The 23,519-nt window shown below is 39.9% G+C and overlaps 7 protein-coding genes across 7 annotated transcripts; 1 reads left to right on the top strand and 6 right to left on the bottom strand.

The window, feature by feature from the left end:
- The first annotated feature begins 4,189 nt into the window (after nucleotides 1-4,189).
- On the top strand, nucleotides 4,190-8,357 carry LOC128712579 (histidine-rich protein PFHRP-II-like). Its single transcript, XM_053807470.1, has 4 exons — nucleotides 4,190-4,201; nucleotides 4,273-4,938; nucleotides 7,492-7,581; nucleotides 7,653-8,357. The coding sequence occupies exons 1-4, from the start codon at nucleotides 4,190-4,192 to the stop codon at nucleotides 8,355-8,357; spliced, it is 1,473 nt and encodes a 490-aa protein (XP_053663445.1).
- Nucleotides 5,625-6,762, bottom strand: LOC128711384 (uncharacterized). Its single transcript, XM_053806254.1, has 4 exons — nucleotides 6,511-6,762; nucleotides 6,203-6,438; nucleotides 5,890-6,087; nucleotides 5,625-5,823 (listed from the first exon to the last, which is right to left on the bottom strand). The coding sequence occupies exons 1-4, from the start codon at nucleotides 6,748-6,750 to the stop codon at nucleotides 5,625-5,627; spliced, it is 873 nt and encodes a 290-aa protein (XP_053662229.1). The 5' UTR covers nucleotides 6,751-6,762.
- A 2,359-nt stretch (nucleotides 8,358-10,716) lies between the features above and the next one.
- Nucleotides 10,717-11,426, bottom strand: LOC128712577 (cuticle protein 8-like). Its single transcript, XM_053807469.1, has 2 exons — nucleotides 11,415-11,426; nucleotides 10,717-11,286 (listed from the first exon to the last, which is right to left on the bottom strand). The coding sequence occupies exons 1-2, from the start codon at nucleotides 11,424-11,426 to the stop codon at nucleotides 10,717-10,719; spliced, it is 582 nt and encodes a 193-aa protein (XP_053663444.1).
- A 1,892-nt stretch (nucleotides 11,427-13,318) lies between these two features.
- LOC128712576 (larval cuticle protein A2B-like) lies at nucleotides 13,319-15,021 on the bottom strand. Its single transcript, XM_053807468.1, has 2 exons — nucleotides 15,001-15,021; nucleotides 13,319-13,948 (listed from the first exon to the last, which is right to left on the bottom strand). The coding sequence occupies exons 1-2, from the start codon at nucleotides 15,019-15,021 to the stop codon at nucleotides 13,319-13,321; spliced, it is 651 nt and encodes a 216-aa protein (XP_053663443.1).
- Nucleotides 15,022-15,234: 213 nt separating this feature from the next.
- LOC128711371 (trichohyalin-like) lies at nucleotides 15,235-16,365 on the bottom strand. The gene is made up of 2 exons (XM_053806241.1): nucleotides 16,354-16,365; nucleotides 15,235-16,278 (listed from the first exon to the last, which is right to left on the bottom strand). The coding sequence occupies exons 1-2, from the start codon at nucleotides 16,363-16,365 to the stop codon at nucleotides 15,235-15,237; spliced, it is 1,056 nt and encodes a 351-aa protein (XP_053662216.1).
- A 3,527-nt stretch (nucleotides 16,366-19,892) lies between these two features.
- Nucleotides 19,893-20,356, bottom strand: LOC128712575 (larval cuticle protein A2B-like). The gene is made up of 2 exons (XM_053807467.1): nucleotides 20,345-20,356; nucleotides 19,893-20,282 (listed from the first exon to the last, which is right to left on the bottom strand). Exons 1-2 carry the CDS (start codon nucleotides 20,354-20,356, stop codon nucleotides 19,893-19,895), a joined length of 402 nt encoding a protein of 133 aa, XP_053663442.1.
- A 2,018-nt stretch (nucleotides 20,357-22,374) lies between these two features.
- On the bottom strand, nucleotides 22,375-22,832 carry LOC128711383 (larval cuticle protein A2B-like). Its single transcript, XM_053806252.1, has 2 exons — nucleotides 22,821-22,832; nucleotides 22,375-22,758 (listed from the first exon to the last, which is right to left on the bottom strand). The coding sequence occupies exons 1-2, from the start codon at nucleotides 22,830-22,832 to the stop codon at nucleotides 22,375-22,377; spliced, it is 396 nt and encodes a 131-aa protein (XP_053662227.1).
- Nucleotides 22,833-23,519: the final 687 nt, after the last annotated feature.

Below are 23,519 nucleotides of genomic sequence, written 5' to 3'. Positions count from 1 at the left end.
TCGTCATTCCTCTCCGTCTGTTGTCCATTTCGTACTCCACAATCTAAACCTCCGTGGTCAGACGCTCATCTAAGTGCGCTCAAGCGATCCCAAGATCTTAATCGAGCGCGTCGCGCTTACCGTTTGCACCGCTCCGTTTACCACCTACGCGTGTTCAAATATGCAGCATCTGTTCACCGCAGATACAACAGGATCCGATTTGGCACTCATATTGCGCGCATCCAGTCCCAGCTCCTTTCCAATCCAAAATCCTTCTGGCGTTTCGTCCACAGCCGTCGTGACAACTCTGATATTCCATCCACGATGTCAGTGGGCGACCATTCCATATCCTCTCCGTTGGCAATCAGCAACCTGTTTGCACATCATTTTGAAGGCCTTTTCGTAGACCCAACCAGGACATCCGCGTCCTTCGAGTCAGGGCTCATGGGCGTTCCTTCTGACGCCATCAACATGAACTTTGTTACGATCAAGGAACCCATGGTACACACCACACTCGCCCAGCTGAAGCGCTCCTTCTCTCCCGGTCCGGACGGCATTCCGTCTTCAGTATTGATCGATCCTAAGGTGGCGTTTCTCCCATATTAACGCGCCTATTCAATAGGTCGCTTTATATGGGAGTTTTTCCCCCGCTGAGGAAATCGGCCTTCTTGATTTCGATCTTCAAGAGAGGATGCCGTACTTCTCCTTCCAACTACCGAGGCATCTCAATCCTTTGTACTTTATCTAAAGTCCTCGAGTCTGTCATCCACTCTTCAATCCTTCCTATTGTTCACCCGCTGATCCCTTCCTCCCAGCATGGTTTCATGCCTAGACGTTCTACCCTGTCGAACCTCATGTCAATGATGCTCGACCTGTACCCGCAGATGATTGCTGGTAAACAGGTCGACGTCATATATACTGACTTCAAAGCTGCGTTCGATTGCTTGCCTCATTGGCTGCTCTTAGCTAAGCTCGAACGTATGGGATTCGGTGGTCCACTTCTCTTCTGGTTCTGTTCCTTCCTAAAGGACCGCACTTACAGGGCAAGGGTTGATGGTGTTCTCTCCGATCCTTTCGTCGGAAAGTCTGGAGTTCCTCAGGGTAGCGTCTTGAGTCCGTTACTGTTCTCTCTTTTCATCTCGGACTGCGTCAGATGTCTCCCACCTAATGGATGTCTGCTCTACGCTGACGATGTAAACTTCTATCTTCCGGTGTCCTCGTCTCTTGACTTCCTCTCCCTCCAAAGCTATGCTGATGCATTTGCAGAATGGTGTTTATCCAACGGGCTCATCCATAGTCAAATGCTGCGTCATCTCGTTTGGTCGCTCTCCCGTCAAGCACCTATTTAATTATCATCTCTGTGGCTCACCCCTCATTCGGTAGAGGCGAATGCTGCTGCCCAGCTCAAAGTCTCTATAAAAACAATAAACAACAACCCCTCATTCGGGTCAGCCTAGTCAAGGACCTTGGGTTATGGCTCGATGACAAACTGTCCTTTGAACCACACTTCAATTCTCTCCTCGAGCGGGCAAACAAGCTATTGGGCCTCATCTCCCGCATGGCGTCTGAGGTTCGTGATCCGCTGTGTTTGAGGGCGCTGTATTGCTGCTGGATACATCCTATTCTGGACTATGCCAGCGTCGTTTGGTCTCCAGCAGGAGTCACCTCTATGGATAGGTTGGAGAGGGTGCTACGGAAGTTTACTAGAATCGCCATCAAACGCTTCTTAAACGATCCCAACGCTGCTTCTCCTCCCTATACAGTGCGGTGTCACATGCTTACTCTGGTCGGGCTAAAAGAGCGCTACGATCATGCGCCCACACTGTTCATTGCCAACATCCTGCTATCCTATATCGATTCCCCTTCCCTTCTGGCGGCCATCCCCCTATATATCTCATCCTACGCAATCCCCCCAACCCCCCCCCCCCCCCCCCCCCCCATCCCCACTTTCCGCTTTTCATTCCCTTGCGACGCACGCGGTTTTCCATGAACGATCCTTGGGTGCGCGCCCTAGCCTTTTTTTAATTCTGTAGGTGATCTGTTTGACCACAATCTATCCCTTGCTTCTTTCCGTTCCCGCGTCATGTCTACCTCTTCGTAGTGTGTCTCGTCTTTGTTATTGTGTTTTTTTTGTCTGGTTTTTTTCTTCTTTCTGACGCTATTGTACAGTCCTCGAGGCAAACAATATTGATTTTTATTAAATAAAACTAAAATAAGGTCCTTGGATTGAATTATCTTCATTCCTTTGAGATCCTTTGAAATCCTTTAGAAGGGTCTGCAGTCTTTTCTAGTAGTATCTTGGATTTGTTGTAGCTTTACTAGGCATTATAGCAATTATTATTATAACTTTTACGAAATACACTTATTCTATTCTATTATACTCGTATTCCAAGGCAAAACACACATGTGTTTTACTTTACTTTGTATGTTTCTACAGAGCATGAATTTTCTAGGCTTTGAATATGTTTAAACATAATTAACTAGGAAAATTAACTAGTAATTAAGTGAACAAATTTACTTAGTTACTAGTTAATTTGCATGGCTGATTACCTGTGCAAATGCAGGATATTCAATAACTTTGAATACACATTTGCATCGCCTAGTAGGCGTCATTATTTTTTCAACTTCACTTCAAGTTCTTTAAAAAATCTCTGCGAACTAAAGCTTTACATGTTCCTGCAGAACGATGCAGCAGCACAAATGGAAATTTGTGCAAATCTGGTTTCCGAACGACTTCACCGACTTTTTGAACACAACTTTGTGGACTCCCAGCTCCCCGAATTTGAATCTAGTCGATTTTATGTTTAATCGATGATGTCGCTTCTCAAAGAATACAAGTAGATCGATTTCGACCGGTTCAAGACGATAATTCGGAAATCTTGGATCAAGTTCCTATGCCAGTCATGCGTGCGGCTTGTTTTTGGCTCGATCAACAAATACAGCTCGTAGAGAAGAGGGAACATCAAAACAGAGCATAATTTACATGCAGTGAAATCGAGGATAACATGAGAATGGAACCAATTGATTAGATAGGTCTTTATCACAAATAGATATATAGACATCTACGATAAGGAAAGGATGGATCTGCATTCGTATAAAGGACTTCAAAAGCACCATCACCTGTTTGCACAACATCCTTATATAATTTAGATATCAGAAGCGACAAGGGATTATTCGTAAGATGTTGTTCCGCATTATTCCGTCTTAAGACACAATAACTGCAGACCGAGGTTTATTACACTTTCCTTACCTTTAAAACAATGCATTCTTTTTGAAGATGTTGAATCCTTTAAAGATGTTATTACATAGGAAAGTCAAACACCTATTACTAATATTCCAAGAATGAACAATCTTTTGGTAGTTTTGATATACCTAAACTGTGCAAAAAAGGAGACTTTTTGACGTCATTGGTATATCACACCCGGCTTCTTACGACGAATTTGTTCAAGAGTTGTAAATGAAACTACAATAATAGAACAGACTTTCATTCTGGGGATTGTAAGTTATAACTTAAACGTCAAATGATTGAGATACCATAATTTATTATTTTTTCAGATTTCTCAACCCTGACGTGAACATTTAATAGTTGATTGCTACACTTGTTAATAAACATACGGTCCGATCGTATCTGGCAACATTTTCACGGCAGATGCTTAACAAATTGGGGTTCGACCAGGGATCTCTGGTCAGCTAAGACCAGGAAAAGTATAAAAGGAGACTGGTAAAGGGAAAAGGCATTCATTTGAAAGAACTCGCGAATATAGTAAATTTTTTAGTCCTGCTCTGCGTTGAATTAAATTAAAGGATAAAAAAAACTATCCAGTGTTCTATGAGACAATTTTCAGTTGCAATAACGTTTGCAGCAACAGTATTTTATCTTCCGTGGAGGGTAAAATACCACGTATTTTTATTACTTTAAATTCACGATAAGTATGGAACACTGGAGGTGTGACCGTTACACCCTTGTTGTTTTATTTTCATCGTATTTTTGGTGACCAATCAGTTCCAGTAGACTGGTTCGTATTTGTTTCAGTGCACTTGATGTAGATCAGTTTCGGTGAGTAAAAGTAGTACAGTTTCATGATAGCATCGCCTCAAGGACACTAGGGATAGCTAATGGAATCCATCGGGATATAAAAGGCGTTGCTTACCATACAGCAAGACACAATCACACAGAACTTCAGTCAGTGAACAATCCAGCACCTCAATAATGGCGTTCAAAGTAAGACTGTCTTCTTCGATATCGTCTTGATAGCATGTTTTACAACATTTGTTTCTTTTTCCGTTCTATAGTTTGTTTTGTTGGCTACTCTGGTAGCTGCCGCTAGCGCTGGTCTGCTCCCCGTGGCTCACCACGGATCGATCGCTACATCGCACTCCACCATCCAGCATCATGCTGCCCCAGCTGTCCACCATGTCGGATCCATCCATGCCGCCCCGGCTATCTACCAGCACTCCGCTCCGACCATCGTCAAGACCATCGCTCAACCCACGATCATCAAGTCCGTAGAGCACCATGCCCCGGCTAACTACGAGTTCTCGTACTCCGTGCACGATGAGCATACCGGAGACATCAAGAGCCAGCATGAGACCCGCCACGGAGATGAAGTGCACGGACAGTACTCGTTGTTGGACTCCGATGGCCACCACCGCGTAGTCGACTACCATGCCGATCATCACTCCGGATTCAACGCCGTTGTGCGTCGTGAACCGTCGGCAGTGAAGATCGCCCAGCCAGTCCACAAGGTGATCGCTCAGCCCGTGCACGTGTCCAGCTATGCCCATGCTCCAGTAGCCCACGCTACCGTCCAGCACCACCATGCTGCTCCGATCGCGCATTATTCCGCCCCGATCGCGCACCATGCAGCCCCGATCGCGCATCATGTTGCACCGATCGCGCACTACTCCGCCCCGATCGCTCACCACGCTGCTCCGATCGCGCACTCCACCTCCAGCATCGTTCATGGACAGAACCATCTGAGCCATCATCATTACTAATAACGAATAGCGTTTTTTTTGTTAGAAGGTGATTATTTGCAAACGATTAAAAAAATGTAAAATCCGCTTATAAAACTATATACTGAGTAAGCTTTTATTTCAATATCAAATTCAATTTTTTTCAACGTACAAATGTTTTGTTGTTATGTAGGATTAGTATTAAAGATGGGAAATCAATGTTGCTTTCAAAGGTGCTTACATTAATACAAAGATGTCGGAATCAAATTTGTTCAACTTTTTTTTACAAAGACAGTATTGTGGTTTGAACATCATTCAAATATATTTTTATATATTTGAAGTTAGTTATATTTAGTTATATTTTTTATAACTTATTTTAACTAATAACTAATAACTATTATAACTAACTTATAAGTTATATTATATTAGTTATATTTTTTGATTATAGTTATCGAAAAGGGTAACTATGATGTGAAACAAATAAAACCTCTATTTTTAAAATATTACGAAAATCATTATTGATCATAACTTGTGATTTATTTACATTACTTTGGCTATATTTCCATAATCTTTGACTTATGTCGAGAAAAACAGAATTTATCTAGAAGATGCATAGTTAACCTTACTTTTTGACGCAGCGTGAGAATCTTATTCAAGGAGTGATTTTCACTTGAATTTCTTGATGAATTTCATGATGTAGTATACCAAATTGTTCGGTTAACAGCCTTAAATCCAAGTTTTTTAAACAATCTTACTGATCGATCATTATTTTCATTGATAAACGTATGCACATGTTGCTTATATTGAATTGCGATTTGTCTAGTCAATGCTTTAGCAAGCGTACTTCCATAACCTCTATTGTTGCGATCGGGAACAGTATACAAATGTCTACAAGAAAGAGATAGTGATTTAGTAATAGAACTATGTTACAGCTACCAATATTCCAGTGATTACCCCACAGCGTCATGGTCATTTTGAAAAACGCATGCTACGAGCTCTCCTGAGGTTTTGTCAAACAGCCCGAGTCCTCCGTTAAGTTTGATGGCGGATTCTATGTAACATTGTGACGCTTTGTAACGATAGGGCCACCATTCGTTTAATACTTTTCCATGTTCTATTTGTAATGGTTTTAACTCTACATCGCTGGGAACGCTGGAACACAGAAAGAGATCGCGAATAAACATTTTATTGGCAAAATATATTGTGGTATGTATTAAAAATAGGAAACAACGCTTAGACACACCGAATTAAAATTAAAATTACTTACACAAAGCTGAGTTTTGTAGCTTCTTCACACGGTATCCAGTAATTGATGCAATCTGACAGTACATCTAAACGCAATATGCGCTCTTCTAATATTTGAGAAAGATTTGCACATGTTGGACTGTTTCCGCCAATGACAATTGTTGGTTTGTGGTTCCATTTAATGTAGTTTGATTTTTTAAGCACATTAGTAAGTACAGTAGGAGGATATTCTAAAGTATGCATCAGAACGAATGGATCCTGAAACGGTAAAATGACTGCATAAGAAATTAACTCTGATACATTATTTAACAAAATAAAATAAAACTATACATTTTCGCGACTGATCGCTACAAACGTTGCAAACTGATCAATGGTCTCATTGTTCGGAATGTAAATGGTTTTTTGCACCCTGTGCGAAATTTCTTCTGCTTCAAATCCACAAAGTGTCGTATTTACGCGTATAATATTTTGCAATAACGAAATGAATTGTACAGACTCTGGAAGGTTTCGCTCGTAGATTTGAATTAGTTTTCTTATTTCTTCTTGACTCGCTGGACGTAGCGGCTCCATCGCACTGTTGGTCTTTATCGTGTCGATTACAGTAACGTACTGAGATTCCGTGTTTCTGAGTGGTCGATTGAAGCCCTTCGCGAGCTGAGTTGAATAACATTTCTGTACTCGAGAGGAAGATAGCATAATTAATCTCTGTTTCCAGTTGTTTCTATCCAACAGAGTGAAGCAACGATAAGATAGAAAGACACTAATACGAACGATCAATGATAAGAAATGCACCGCTGTTTTACAAGCGAATCTAACGTGGCTAGTACGAAGTTATTTGCAGCATAAATACTACATTTTTTATGTTTATAATAAAGTTGAAAAACTTGAAGATGTTTTAATGTACCTATTTAAATTCTATTTATTCTTTTCCGTGATTTGCACAATATTTATTTCGATTGTTGTTTTATGTCTGACGCTATTTTGTTATATGTAATTGTTATAAAGTTTGTGAATAGTTGTGAAAATTCTATAACCTTCGGCAATAGTTACTACTTCATGCATTATGGTAACTTTTGATAAACTGGAAGAAAACGTGCATTGGAGGTGTGACGGTTTTAACCTTGTTGTTTTACTTTCATCGTATTTTTGGTGACCAATCAGTTCCAGTAAACTGGATAGTGCTTGCTTTTCTCTTTTCGGTGCTCTTGATGTAGATCAGTTTCGGTGAATAAAAAATATGCAGTTCCATGACAGCATCGTCTCAAGGACGCTAGGGATAACTAACAAGATCCATTGGGATATTATTGGAAGTATAAAAGGCGTTGCTTACCATACAGCAAGACACAATCACACAGAACTTCAGTCAGTAAACAATCCAGCTCCCCAATAATGGCGTTCAAAGTAAGGCTGTCTTCTTCGATATCGTCTTGATACCGTGTTTTACAACATTTGTTTCTTTTTCCGTTCTATAGTTTGTTTTGTTGGCTACTCTGGTAGCTGCCGCTAGCGCTGGTCTGCTCCCCGTGGCTCACCACGGATCGATCGCTACATCGCACTCCACCATCCAGCATCATGCTGCCCCAGCTGTCCACCATGTCGGATCCATCCATGCCGCCCCGGCTATCTACCAGCACTCCGCTCCGACCATCGTCAAGACCATCGCTCAACCCACGATCATCAAGTCCGTAGAGCACCATGCCCCGGCTAACTACGAGTTCTCGTACTCCGTGCACGATGAGCATACCGGAGACATCAAGAGCCAGCATGAGACCCGCCACGGAGATGAAGTGCACGGACAGTACTCGTTGTTGGACTCCGATGGCCACCACCGCGTCGTCGACTACCATGCCGATCATCACTCCGGATTCAACGCCGTTGTGCGTCGTGAACCGTCGGCAGTGAAGATCGCCCAGCCAGTCCACAAGGTGATCGCTCAGCCCGTGCACGTGTCCAGCTATGCCCATGCTCCAGTAGCACACGCTACCGTCCAGCACCACCATGCTGCTCCGATCGCGCACTACTCCGCCCCGATCGCGCACCATGCAGCCCCGATCGCGCATCATGTTGCTCCGATCGCGCACTACTCCGCCCCGATCGCTCACCACGCTGCTCCGATCGCGCACTCCACCTCCAGCATCGTTCATGGACAGAGCCATCTGAGCCATCACCATTACTAATTGCCAGTTCTGTTTGAGTTTAGGGTAGTTGTCGATTTAATTAAAATGCAAATTTTTTAAAACAGTAATTGTCTTATGAATTTTTAGTACTTAACTTAGTTCTTCCTCCGTCCATTACAACATCCTTTCTCCTTAGAGCATCCCTCCTTTCCAGTGTTTGTCGTAGCACTACCATATTGTACTAGTTTGTACGCTGAAGTTAACTGAATTAAATACGAATTTACTACTATTTTCTTATATCACACTTTGGTTTTTGAACTACTGCACAATTGTTTGCTTTTGCAAAGTGTACGCCGGAATGCACGCCTATAACTGCAGTATTAGCCAAGGTTTGCAACTCCAAACCAAGGTTTTCAAATAAGTTGAGTTACTTTTCGTTGTTTGTAGTTATGACCGTTGGTACTTGTACCTGTTGATTCACCGTTATAATCCTTGTCATTGCCTTCCGTAATTCAGTGTAGTTACGTAGCCTCTATTATAACGATCAGGAACTGTGTACAAGTGTCTGAATAAGAATATAAATGTTATCATTTTCCTTCGATTTGAACCAAGCCTTTGATAGGGTTAATCGAAATTTTCTATACAAAACAATGAACGAAATAGGAATAAACAAAAACATATTCCATGTACTAAAAACAATAGGAGACAAAGGAACATAAGTAAAAATAGTATATGACACACTAATCAATACATTCCATATTCAAAGATCCGTAAGACAAGGGGATCCTATGTTGATGCTGATATTTTTGTAATATCCTCTCCAAACAAACCCCATAGGATCAAAGAGTTGATCACACAATTCGGAAAGAAAGCTGGGGCCAAGTTGAACTTAACTAAATGTAAAGGATTAGATGTAGGACATACAATAAATTTATGATGTAGATGTAGGACACACCAGATTTTATTAGGAGTAACGTTCATAAACGATATACGGCACATGGGAAAAAGAACTGGGATGAAGTAGTGAAACAAATAACGTATCATGTATGGATCCATAACCATAGTATTCCGAATTCATTTCAAAAGGTTAAAATTAGCAACATATATATTCTGTCCAAGATATGGTATATTATTGCACTTTTTTCTCCACTGAACTCACAGATCAGCAAAATCAAGATAGAAATAACAAGATTTGTATGGGACAGAGGAAAGCTAAGATTTCCGGCTTACAATTTAGCTCTACCAACTAAAGAAGGTGGCCACGGTTTTCAGAAACCAGATCTGAAGAGTAAAGCTCTGTTGTTAAATAAGTACACAAAAATAAAGAATTCACCACTATATCCAAGCTTGCACTACAAACCAAAATCCACCAAATACTACAGCCTTCCTTGTATAAAATCCGTAATCTAAGAAACACCATATCTTCCGAAGAAAATATTAGAAAATCCATCAAGCACGAGCATTTACAAACATTTTTTTTTTCGTTAGAACGGCCTGGCCGTATCGACTTATTTTACCACGTAGCCGGATAGTCAGTCCTTGCTACGGGGGATTGGCCCGGATGAGATTTTGGTCCGGTCCGTTCGTGTGGAGACCGGCGCCGCTACCATCATGCCACCGGGCCGCCCCTACAAACATTACAAACATTTTTAAGACAATTACAAAAACCGAAAATATTTACACAATACCCGTCCAAAAACTGGAAGCAAATATGGAGAAATCTATGAAGAGGTCATTATGTACAAATCCTGAAAAAAAATATATTCAGTAATATTCTTCAAAAACATTACTTACAGCTTCGTAGCTAATGGCTACAAATGTTGCTACCCGGTTTTAACTCTGCTTGTTTGGAACCTAAATGGTTTTCCGCGGCTTGTGCGAAGCTACCTCTACCACGCTACCTCTACCTCACTACCACGAACTGTTGTATTTTTTGCGTAAAATGTTTTGTAATATTAACGCAAATTGAGTTTGTGCGAGGAAAGATATTTCAATGGAAACTATTGATTTGTTTTCAGCTATGACGGCATATCTGTCAATGTTACATGCTTGTAAAATATTTGTAACAGAAACCTTACCAGATGTTGTTGAAAAACTAATATAATTTGAAAGGATGAAGGTGATGATTCAACTTAATGTTGCATATTGTACATTTAAGGCGCTGTAATGTAGTTTTATGAAAGAGCCACAAATCACAGTAATTGGCACATAAATTGGTTTGATATAATATCTAATAGTATCGTTTCATCAAAATTTAACCGCTTGCTCATTGAAATCCTACAGATGCTGAAACAAATAGAGTAATAATAACAGATAGAATAAACAACTGAACAATATAACCTATTACTTTATTTCAATAACAACTCAATTTAACTAAAAGCTCGTGCGTTTTACTTATTGGATGTTAGTCTTATTCAATTCAATAGTGTCCAGTGTAGGTTGGTTGAGCTAGAACCTTCTGAACAGGTTGAACAACTTTAACGTGAGTTGGTTCGCGTCGAACAACGGCGTTAAAGCCATTATGATCATCAGCGGTGTAGTCTACGATGCGCTGGTGACCATCGGCATCCAGCAGACTGTACTGACCCTGTACCTGGTCGCCATGGCGAGTTTCGTGCTGGCTCTTTACATCTCCAGTATGCTCATCGTGCACGGAGTACGAGAACTCGTAGTTAGCCGGTGCGTACTCTTCGTCCTGTTTGACATAGGCTGGTTGGGCGTAACTCTTCACAATTGTTGGCTGTGCGTAACTCTTCACTACTGTGGGTTGCACATAGTTTTTCACGAGTGTAGGCTGGGCATAAGATTTTAAAACAGTCGGTTGCTGCGCTGTTTTTATTAAAGCCGGCTGTGTATATACTGTGTGCTGTTGTGCAGGCTTAAAGAGCGCAGGCTGTGCAAAGTTGATTGGCGCTGCATGATAAACGGGGCTTATTGGTTGTTGAAAACCCGCGTTGGCTACGGCGAAAATAGCACAAACTGCGAGGAACTGAAAAGGAAGTTGGAAATAATTAGTACCAATATGTAGCGAAACATAATTATGGCTATATATTTATGGGGCAAAGCTCAGAGATCGCAAACTGTTAATTTTCTCCAAAAAGTTGCTCACATACTCACTTTAAAAGCCATTCTGTCTAGCCACGTATGTTCGGACCAAAAGAAATCAAGCGAATGACAGTGTTCTTGATCAGAGCACAGTCTTTATATATGCGTCGCACCTCGCAGGGCAAAGTTCCTTGAAGCATTTCCTTGGAAGATTCAAACTCTGGGAAGGTCCTTGTACCAAGCGGCTTACTTTGCAACCACTCTCCGGACGAAAGAGGAATGGAAACAAACGAGCAGAGTTTCGGTTACCTGCGTCCCCAGGCGAAACGGTGTGCGCCAGAACATGTGTGTAGTATTTTCGGAAGTTGAAAGCAGTAACATGAAGCAGGGCAGTTTGTCTTCAAGGGCAAACTGGCATGTGGTATTGTGCCTCGGGTGACGCGAAAAGCAAGACGAAGCGTTGCTTGATTGCGTCTTGCTGTTTTGGGAATTGATTCAATTTACGATGTAGGCGCGAATGAAATTGGACCGCACTGCTCAACCGGTACTTGAAGGCACGCCAGTTGGCGATGATTTTTGACCCGATGTACGATAAATGTAGGCAAGATGCAAGTGATTTGCTTGCCATGCATGAATGTATGATCGTAGGTCAATGCACAAGAAAATGTGTTGATCGACCCGCATTACACTGGGGTCGTAATAATTTGTGCAATTATATGGTTGAAGCTGTGATACCATAATGAGGCCAAAGATATTTGCATATTGTTGGATTTGGACAAAATATGTTAGGTCAATAACATCAGCTATGTGTACAAATTGAAACGTAGACTTTAATATAAAGCAAATTGTAGCGCGCCTTTAAATGATAATGGAAAAACAAATATAGCCTAAATGTTGTTGTGCAATATTAACTATTTTCTGTTTGGACTTTTACAGAAAGAACAAAACCGTTTAAGTTAGTAACACATCAGTAATAAACAACAACTACAAACCTTTTCTTGTATCTCATTGGTTCTACCAAAGGGGTATATCTTGTTTTGCCTACATTAATGACCGACTTTAAATGAGTGGAATTATATTTAGTAAAAATATTATTGTTCTCTATTGATTATTCACTCGTTTATTATCATAATATAAAGCTTTCACCGAAGCCGAACATTCACGTGAAAGATAAAAAATCAGTAAAATTTATATCACTTGTTTACATAAGCAATTTTAAAATGTCCTCGCTATTAAGTTAAAGCCTATGGAGTTTGAGAATTTGTTTATTCACTGCATCATCTTTTTTTTTTAGAGCTGTTAACCATGTGCATCGTGTGGTAATTTCTCAAGCCAGATCTCAAGCGAAGTATTGGAAAGCAAACCGGAATTATTATATTTTCCGGCATTATCAATAGTAAATAAATCAATACCAATAGTTCTTACGATAATAAAGCTTACGATATAATAGCACTTTTGGGTCTGTAATAATTATGGTTTTCTTTGTGGCACTATAAACTCGAAGCCGTGGCATTTCATATCTGGAAAGCTTGACATACGGGGAAGCTGCCCGGATGGTATAAGGAATCGATTATATAAAAAAAAATCTCTGCGGGCCTATACTGCGGGATCCACTCATTTAGTATGTTTAACAACGTAATTTATAAAACAAAACTTCAAAAAACGTAATTAAAAGTAACACATATATCAATAAAACCGGAAGAAGTGTTTTGTGAGAAGACATTCAAAGACCGTTTATGGACAGATAATATGTTTTTGAAGGAAAGACTTTTACTGATGCCATCATGAACACAATGTTTTAAAGATTGTTATCATTTTTAATACGATTTCGTCTTAAAAATTGTCAAATATATTTGTACTGTTTAACCTAAGGATGTTTAAAATAAAGAGCATGAGATACAGAAAGAGTAGAAGTGCACTTTGAAAATGGTAGTTTAAATCAGTGTCCCATACGATCATCGAATGAAACATCCAAATTAGTAATGAGAGAGTCCTACGGTTTTGACAACAGTCGGAGCTGGCTGGTGGTAGTATGCTGGCTGTGCAGCAATAATTTTGGCTGGCTGAGCAATAACTTTGGCAATGGTTGGTTGAGCAATGACTTTTTGAACAATCGGCTGTGGAATCTTGATATCGGTGGGTTCGCGATGTACGACAGCGTTGAATCCATTGTGGTCATCCGCGGTGTACTCAACGGTACGCTTGTGACCATCAGAGTCAATCAGACTGTATTGGCCGTGCACTTGATCGCCATGGCGGGATTCGCGCTGCTCCTTGATGTCGCCGGTATGATCATCGTGAACACCGTAAGAGAAATCGTACTGGGCGTCGTGATCCTCATCGATGTGCTTGACAAGAGTTGGCTGAGCAATCGTCTTAACTATCGTGGGCTGGGCAATGGTTTTGACAATGGTTGCCGGTTGGGCTACGGTTTTAATCAAGGCGGGCTGTGTCAGATGTGTGGAGTAGGAAGCTGGCTGGTAGGACGTATGGACTTCCTCAATCGGTATAACTCCCGCGCTGGCAACGGCCAGTATAGCGAACAAAGCAACGAACTGAAAAAGTAAAGAAACAAACCGAAGGGGTTTAGAAAACGCACTGTGACACTCTTGTGATAATATAATAGACACTCACTTTGAATGCCATCACGTTTGCCTTCCAAGTGCACTAGATCTGAAGATCCAACCTAAACTGATGGCTTAAGTTGGCTGACTCAACGCTTTTATATGGTTTCTTGGCTGCTTGCCGAATGATCGATGAACACTGGTTGTCACAGTCGAAGGGTCCTCAACGAGCACGTCCTGGCAGACCCTGGAACTGTCTAGAAATTTCACTGCTCTGCCATTAGCCGTTCTTTTTGCATGTCTAGTGTCTGGTTTGTATTTTTTTTGTCTTCGCTTGTTTTGCACATTTTATTTGCACCGTTGCAGTTCTCGATTCCAAAAAGAGGGAATACTTCTCTTTCTCACCAGTTTGTATTATGCGAACCGAGAAGCCTGTTTTATCTTTATCTCTTTTGCTCTTCGTTTCAGTTGATGTCAGTGTTCCGAATCAGTCATCGATGCGGGACGGTACTTTCAGTTTCGTTTTTCAAGATACAAGTTCAGATGTTGCATAACCATGCGAATGAACAGCCTGAGGGTAGATTTTATGGTTGCGTGTGCAGGGGCTTCATTCCGGTCGGCTTGTTTTATTCACGTTTGTTTGTTTTCTTCTGCCGGTGTTAAAGGGTGGGACAGAAAAGGTGAAAATGGAACTACCATTAAAACGCCATAATTTTGCGGCTAGCTCAAGCAACAGAAACATCCCATTGGGATGTGAACATCCCTGACCATGGATCTGACAAGTGGACGGAAACACCCCATTTATGCAGTGCGTGATGGAGCACACTTTTCTCTACGATAGCATTTGTGTCATCTCACTATTGGTGAAAAAGGTTATGCGAACACAGAATATGCATTTTTTCCGGATCAGCGAGCAGAGACTCTACACTTGGCTACACTCAAGGTCGATTGTTAACGTACGTAGCGGACCTTAACGGAAACGAAGGGTTTCGTTTTCAATTGTGTTCTTGTGAAGATGGTCAAGCAGAACTATTTGAGTATATGATTATTAAAGCAATCTATGCTTCTGCTTGCATGGATATTCTTTGTCGTACTTTGTGTACCTTATCAGTCATACTTATATTGGCGTTATACAGCAAGATATTGGGTTTGGCTTTTAATCGATCGTCGTTTGCTTTATTAAGTCGATATATGATTGTCACTTACAACATCACGCTCGAAAGGATGCATTATACATCAATCATTTTTGTGATGTAATCACACCCTTTTGCATGACAGATATGGCGGTGAATACGTTTCATTGTGTGGCAGTGATCTGGCAAAGTACATCAGTTACTGTACTGATAAGAAACCGATGGCGCTTGGAATCGAACTTCCGATTGTGATGCAATTTCTTGACCTGCTTGACGTCGATCATCACGATTGTCACGTCGATCATCTCGGCGTTCCTCACGTCGCTCTTCACGGCGATCATCATGGCGTTCTCCTCGTCGATCTTCGTTGCGCTCATCGACTCGATCGTCTCGCAAACTGTTCTGGCGGGTATCCTCGCGATTATCGTGCCGATCGTCACGGAGATTCTCACGACGGTCTTCACGGCGTTCCTCGCGGCGATCTTCACGGCGGTCATCACGGCGATCTTCACGGCGGTCGTCACGGCGTTCATCACGGCGTTCTTCACGGCGTTCCTCGTGGCGTTCGTCACGTCCATCATCACGACGCTCTTCTCGACGATCATCGCGTGGTTCCTCTAGGCGATCATTTCGAATACTATCACGACGATCTTCACGATTATCCGCTAGCGCATCTCGAACATGGCTTCGATTATCACGATCTTCGTCAGTGCTTTCTTCTCGGTTATCATGCGACACCTGTTCACGTCGTCGTATTTGATCAATGCGGGACACGGAAGTGTAGGCAGGAGCTAGAATGGCGTCAATAGTGTAAAGAGGAGCTACTGTTTGAGCAGGGATTAACTGCAACACTCTGTTGAGTCGTGGGCGATTTGCAGGTTCGCGACGCTGTTCCGCATTGAATCCAGTACGATCGTCAGCACGATAGTTGACAATCTGGCGAATACCATCGGCATCTACCCAAGAATACTGACCACGAACGTGACCATTGCGGCGAGATTCTTCTTGGCTCTTTTGGTCTCCGGTGACAGGGTCGTGAACTGAATATGAAAAATCATATCCTACTTGTTCATCGTTTAAATGCTGTGCATCAGATGCGTATCGTTTTAAATCCCACGGATCGGCCTGGTTTTGTTGTTGTTGTAGCTGCTGCTGTTGCTGCTGCTGCTGTTGGTGTGTTTGCTGGTGATAGTCTTGAAGACTGGCAGCACTCACAGCCGCTATTAAGAATATCGTAAACTGTGAACAGTAAACCATGTTAGAATATTTTGTAGCACGACAACTGTAGGTCGAGGAGTTCTCTTTAGTAACTACCTTTAACGCCATCGCACCGTTGATGGTGTTTAAAATCTAGTATTGTATTAGAACTGCTCTGCGATCAAACTGATACCAATTGCACAGCAGCTTAGCCCTTTTATAGTGCTTATCATTTTGCGCTCCATGTCTTCTTTTGCCTGTAGACGACTAAGCATTGGTAAGATGATACTGGGCGTAATTGTTGTGGTATTTGGAGTTCTGTACTGTCCATGGGCGTCAGCAAGTTATAAGTATCATGGCTGATATCAGATATCCCGAGCTAGAACAACCTTTTCATAGCCTTGGAGAAAACTAAGTACATCTAACGGTAGGCTGTGGTTTACTGATATTCAGGAGATGATTGTCAGTCACCTGTTAAGGTTGAAATACAACCTGTACAACGTTGAATGCAGCGCGAAGCAAAAGTATGTATCGTGGTTAATTAGTATACTAGAAAATGGTTCAGTTTAATGTCTACTATGTAACTTTAGTTTTACAAGCTTTAAAATAAAAGTTTAAAGTTAACAATTTAATTATTAACAGAAATATTAATATCAAGTAGATGCACCATACATAAACGAATTCGCAGACCAGTATAATTCTGACTTGTCATATTTAGCATATTAATCTTTTTTTATTAATTTATTATTTTTATTTTATTCAAAGTATTCCAAGAAAAACTCCTATCCGTTTTAGGAGACCGTAGCAAGTATTTACCATACGTGATAGACTAAAGCCTAATCATACTATAATGTTCAATACGACTAGCAGGTCATTACGATCAGAAGAAGGAGAAGAAATCAGTACAAATCCAACATAAAGTGTTTATGGCTTTTCACAAGTATATTTGTTGAGAAATACGCTCGAGCTGGAGCCTAGTAAAAGTGAAACAACATTGAAAGTATAATGCATGACTGGTCATGAACCTGGTTGACATTTAGATCATACCGAATTGCAGCTCAATTCAGAGAAAAAGTGAAATGTAGTACACTATGTTGACAACATCAAGACTAGTCAGTATGATCTCGTGCAGTTCTTGCGATCATCGCGTAGTTCGGGTGATTTTGGACGGGCACATATTGCATCATCCAAAAATAAGTTGCTGGACTGGATTAAAGTTTTTTGATGGGAAATAAAGTTTATTGTTGCTTGTCTAGCTACACGATGCGCAGTATGCATTCGCACATCGTCGGGAAAAGATCGAAAATGTGTTGATTATGGAACGAGGAAACTGTGCTATGTGAACAATTTCTCTATAATTTACCATGCGTGGTGCGAATCGATGTTGATGGATATTACGCGATGAGTTAACTGATTTGAAATAGTGAAGTTAATTTCTAAATAGTGATGAACGTAACAAATATGTACAGTTGAGGAATTCAGCAGTACTGTGTAAAATAAAAGTTAAAATCCTTTCGTTAGTAAAAAAATGTAAAGCGATAATTTAGATCGTAAACAATCAGATTCTCTCATTAGGAGTTAAGCTGTGTTAACTTGTGCCATTTAACGAGGATTTCTTTAAAGTAAGTATCTTGTTTATCATAATTTTTATGATTGAAAACTTACATTAGTATTTAGATTCCACCGAATTACGGCGTAAATTTGAGAAAAAATGAAGTGAAGTGAAGTCGACAAATGCAAACATAGGCAGTTTGGTACTTGTGCAACTATGTAATTTATTCCCAGTGGAAGGAATATTGAGTACAGAATTTTTGCTTATTTTTTCTATTTTAATAGCGATAAAGTGTTGACTTTGTAACCATGTATAATCATGATTCAGTGAACAATCGTTATGAATTACTTTTCATTTCACACGGATGAAGAATGTAATTATGGATGGATTTATAACATATTAGTGAGAGAGAGAGATTATGAGTGAGAGATGAGATTAGTGGGAACATATCCAAAAGATGGTGATTCTTTGTTATTGTACCTTGGAATACATTTTTCAGGATATTTGTGAGCTGTTGTGAGGATTGCGAACGAATGGTTTCTGATGCCAAAAATGCGGAGAGGTTTTTTTCTTTTCACACGGATGAATAATATAATTGTGGATGGATTGATAACAAATTAAATAATTATTTCAAGTATTTTCTAAATTGTTTTAAAGTAACTCACCTCTTGTATCAGATTCTTTATTTTCACTCCTGTACTTATAAATCGTTTGTAAAGAATAAAGTTGGAACATATACTTATTTTTTCTTAGTCTAGCATCCACCTTGATTGCTTGTAGATTGATTGATAACTGGCTTACTAGACTTAATTTCATCACGTTGGATTTGTTAATGTTGGTTGTTGGTAGAATGGTTAGGATGGGATTTCTCGCGGCCAGTTGCAGATAAACAGCAGCTGGAGCAGCCAACTGCCAAGGGCCCTAAAGAAAGTATTCTTCTAAGAATGTTTGTGTAAGCAGATAATTGCATTGGATTATTGGATAGAAAATATACAGCTCTTTCAATATATAGAGTTGGAAAATTTTATTTGAGAACCATTTACAGTCAACTTCTTCATTATACTCTACTCTTTGAGTTTCTCGCATAACGAGCATTTAGACGAGTCACATAACGCAGTACCTTATTATTTGCTACTTGGTGCCGAAGGCGAAACATTGTAAAAATGATGGTCAAATATAAAATGTTCACAAGATGTTCATGAACGTTTAATGACAAATGAGATATATGTGATTTTATGGAAAGCTGAAATAAATTTTTCAAGATAAAAATAAAATAAAAACAGCAGGGTGGAATGTTGGCCTATGTTTGAAAAAAAATAACAAAAAATTAGAAGCTTCTATAGATGAAAAAATAATCAGACATATTTCTCAAAAAATTAAAAGGTTCGAAAGACTACAAACGAGCCTAATTTAAAATACGTTAAAGATTCAAACAAAAAAGTTTACATGAGTAGGGTGAAATCTGAAATTGTAAATTATCATACCTGCTAGGCAATTTAATTTTTATACACAACAATTCAAACCACCTCATATCAAACAATAGATCATAGTGTCTCTGTTGCCAAAATCTGTATAGTATTCGATCGGAGCGATTCGGAAGTTTTCATGATAAATTAGAGCGTACTAATATGTTATATCAATACTTAATCAATGACACGATCACGACATTAAGATTAAAATAAAAAGAATAATGATGACTATATATGGAACTTTATCCCGAGCAGCACCACTTTGCCTCTGAGTGAAAGATTTTACTGCCCAATATTGGTCCCAACTGTCATTCAAGTCTCGAAGGATCTCGATTCGGCACTGGAAGTTGCTATCACTTACACCAACGAGCTACTAAGTCGGAGCAGAATTACAATAATATTGAAACATCGTGTAATCATGGCGTGGTAACTGCATTACTGCAACAGCTTTTGCAAACCACATGCTATATTCTTACATCAATGAATCTTATGTAACTGTGTTAGGATGAATTTTGTTATATTAATTTGTATTTAAAATTCCATTTTATGACGCTGGATCATACACACTTGCCTTAAGCATTCCTTTAATCAATATCATTTGACTATTCCAATATTTATCTAAACTAAAATCTATTTTAATGATGGTAGTTTTGGTGGGCTGGTGCCTGATGATGGTATTGTGGCTGGTGATGATGCTGAGGCTGGGGTGCCTGGTATCCCTTGATTGGTTCCCGGTGAACCTCAGCAATGAATCCGCTCTTACCCTCAACATGGTACGTGACAGTGCGCTTGTGGCCATCGGCATCGATCAGATAGTACTCGCCCTGAGTGGAGTCGTCCTTGCGGGCCTCCTTCTGTCCGTGGACATCGCCAGTGTGGTCATCATGGATATCGTAGTGGTACTCATAGTGTACTGGTCCGTGATGCTCTTCTTCATGGTGATAGTGCTGTGGCTGATGGTGTTCCTGGTGGCCATAGTGGGATTGGGCACTAACGGCAGCAACCAGAGCGAGAACAACGATGATCTGAAATTGATATGAGATTAGTGGGAACATATCCAAAAGATAGTGGTTCTTTGTTGTTGTACCTTGCAATACATTTTGTAGGATATTTGTGAGCTGTTGTGAGGATTGCGAACGAATGGTTTCTGATGTCAAAAATGCGGAGAGTTTTACTTTATATAGCAAAGTGAAATGCACTAACCGCAACAGAAAAGTGTTGGGGAAAGGAAAAAAGTAAGCAAAACCGCCGAAAATCGACAGCTTGTTGTCAGTCATGGTGATCACGGTTTGCCAAATGTTCCAACCGGTTGAACCAGACTGCTCTAGTTGAAGTGAAAGGATTGCATGCCCTACGGAGGTATGTTTAGGAAAAAAAATGTTTTGATAAGGAATGGACTGAATGAGTAGGGAGTCAAGTTACATAATGGAAACAATTCAAGGTTAAGGTAACATGTGGATGAATTTGGGCATTATTTTAAAAGTTTAATTTGCTTGGTATAATGGCCTTTACTTAAAAAGAATTTATTGTACGAAGATATTCTGTTGAAATTTAAAAACCAATAACACGATTTTTCTGAAATAAACAAGAAAAACAATACTCATTCTACATTGGCAATTGTTTAGAAATAAAGGACGGATAAGCTGTATAGAGGTATAATAACACAAATTAATTGAAATGTTCGTCATTTTTATGGTAATGGTAGAAGTAAACGTTGGTTATAAACCGTACTGTAAACATCCATTTTGTGTTGGATTAATGATAAATGGGTGAAAAGCGAAACTTTTTCTCGATGTTGATCTTTCAGTCGATCGTTGGTAAATATTTGTATTGAAAACATTGCAGCAGAGATCTTTAAGTAGAAAAACTCTACATCCATCTTCACTGATGACCAGTTGGGTTTCCTGACATATGTTAATTCCTGGTTGCAAAACGTGGATGGATATTTTTCTAGATTGACGTTCTACAAGGTCTAGCTTGGAATTTTAATGGTTGACTTGCTGGATTTTACGTGATAGGCCTCGCACTAAATTTATTTCAGTAATGTACCTCCGTACACAGGATTGCTTATGAAACTATGCGTAAATAACGTCAAAGTAAGTCATTAGCCACCTGAGATTTAAGCTTCACAAAATTATAGATGGCTACACGATTTAAAAAGTTTATTTTCAAGAACTAGTAACATTGAAAGAAGTTTTTTCATTGCATGAAAAATATCATTATTTCAAACAATTAAGATAATAAGACATTTACACTTAAGTATTCACGAGGGCACGCGCATGACCGATGAAATAAACGACATAATAATAATAATAATAATAATAACAACAATAATAATAATAATAATAATGATTTCTATTCACAAATAGTTAATTGAAAAAAAGGTGGGAGCTCTGGATAGCATTCAATAAGCAGTATGCTATTTTGCTGTGTTACAAGATATGTTGCAATAGACATGTTATTCACAAAATGGCATAAATATTTATAAACGACAGATTCGCAACTATAATCAACAAACAAAACAAATAATCACAAGAAGAAATTGTATTGTATATCACTTTAACAATTAACTTTACACTCCCGCGAGCTGTTTGAAAGTCAATTTTCGAGTTAATTTATTATTTCCGTATTTCAAAACTTTAATTGATTACACTTGCAGCTTAGACAACAGCTCAGAGAAATCATTAGATTTTATTTGAAATTTTGTCACAAAAACATGAGCACCTTTTAAAAATAAAGAAAGTGTGGGAATTTCAAAAATCCTATTGGTACTATGACTATAACTATGACTTCATGAGTGATTCCATCGATCTTGCATAACAGTAAAGCTACCGGTATTACTTGCATCGGAACGGTATCGGAATGGTTGTCTAGAAGTCACTCACTCAACATTGTCTAGAAGAACATTGTTTAACCATGCGAAAAGCGAAAAAAGCTTTACTTATCGAATGCGTTAAGGTCTTCGGTATGAAGGGGACTTTATTTACTAAATCTGCTATATAGAGTATAGCAGAAACGATAAAAAAAAACTTTGCACTACAAGTTGAACAACATCTATGTTATTAATTATTTAAGTTTTATTATACTGCTACGGTAATTCCAAAGAATGTAAAATGTTCAGTGGTGATAGTTTTGGTGAGCAGGAGCCTCATGATGGTATTGTGGCTGGTGATGATGCTGAGGTGCCTGGTATCCCTTGATCGGTTCTCGGTGAACCTCAGCAATGAATCCGCTCTTACCCTCAACATGGTACGTGACGGTGCGCTTGTGGCCATCGGCATCGATCAGATAGTACTCGCCCTGGGTGGAGTCGTCCTTGCGGGCCTCCTTCTGTCCGTGGACATCGCCAGTGTGGTCATCATGGATATCGTAGTGGTACTCATAGTGTACTGGTCCGTGATGCTCTTCTTCATGGTGATAGTGCTGAGGCTGATGGTGTTCCTGGTGGCCATAGTGGGATTGAGCACTGACGGCAGCAACCAGAGCGAGAACAACGATGATCTGAAATTGATATGAGATTAGTTGAAACATATCCAACAGACAAAGCTCCTTTGTTTTTGTACCTTGGAATACATTTTGTGGAATATTTGTGAGGTGTTGTGAGGATTGCGAACGAATGGTTTCTGATGCCAAAAATGCGGAGAGTTTTACTTTATATAGCAAAGTGAAATGCACTAACTGAATCAGGGAAGTGTTGGGGAAAGGAAAAAAGTAAGCAAAACCGTCGAAAATCGACAGCTTGTTGTCAGTAAAGGCGATCAGGGTTTGCCAAATGTTCCAACCGGTTGAACCAGACTACCTGGGTTGAAGTGAAAGGGATAATTGTGACGAGAAGGTATGTTTAGGAAGAAAAAATCCGCTCTTGTTGGGTAATCATATGCGTGGATACGTAACTTAAATATTTCATGGCCAAGGCTACATTGTGGGTCAAAACTATGATTACACATGATTCTCTAACTTATCTACTTGGAACCAGCTCAAAAAGAAGATGACTCTTTTCTCACAAAGCTGAGTCAGCTTCAATTTGAGCTGGTTACAAATGATGCGAATGATTCAAAGAACATAAATTGGAAACCGGGAACGGAGTTAAGGCACATCATTGACGCCCAGAAGCATCCCGCCAATTAATTGCGCTCGATCCCGTATACACTCCAAAGAATCTGAACCAAGCATTTGGCATCGAACGTCATATGAGTGGATTGATTCAAAACTGAAACAATATTAAAAGGAAAAGACTAAGGACACTTCCTAAAAGGACTTCC

This window comes from Anopheles marshallii, chromosome 3 (genome assembly GCF_943734725.1).
Source record: "Anopheles marshallii chromosome 3, idAnoMarsDA_429_01, whole genome shotgun sequence".
In the NCBI taxonomy this organism is placed as follows: Eukaryota; Metazoa; Arthropoda; class Insecta; order Diptera; family Culicidae; genus Anopheles; species Anopheles marshallii.
The sequence above is the reverse complement of the archived record's forward strand: the minus strand, read 5'-3'. Positions and strand labels throughout refer to the sequence as shown.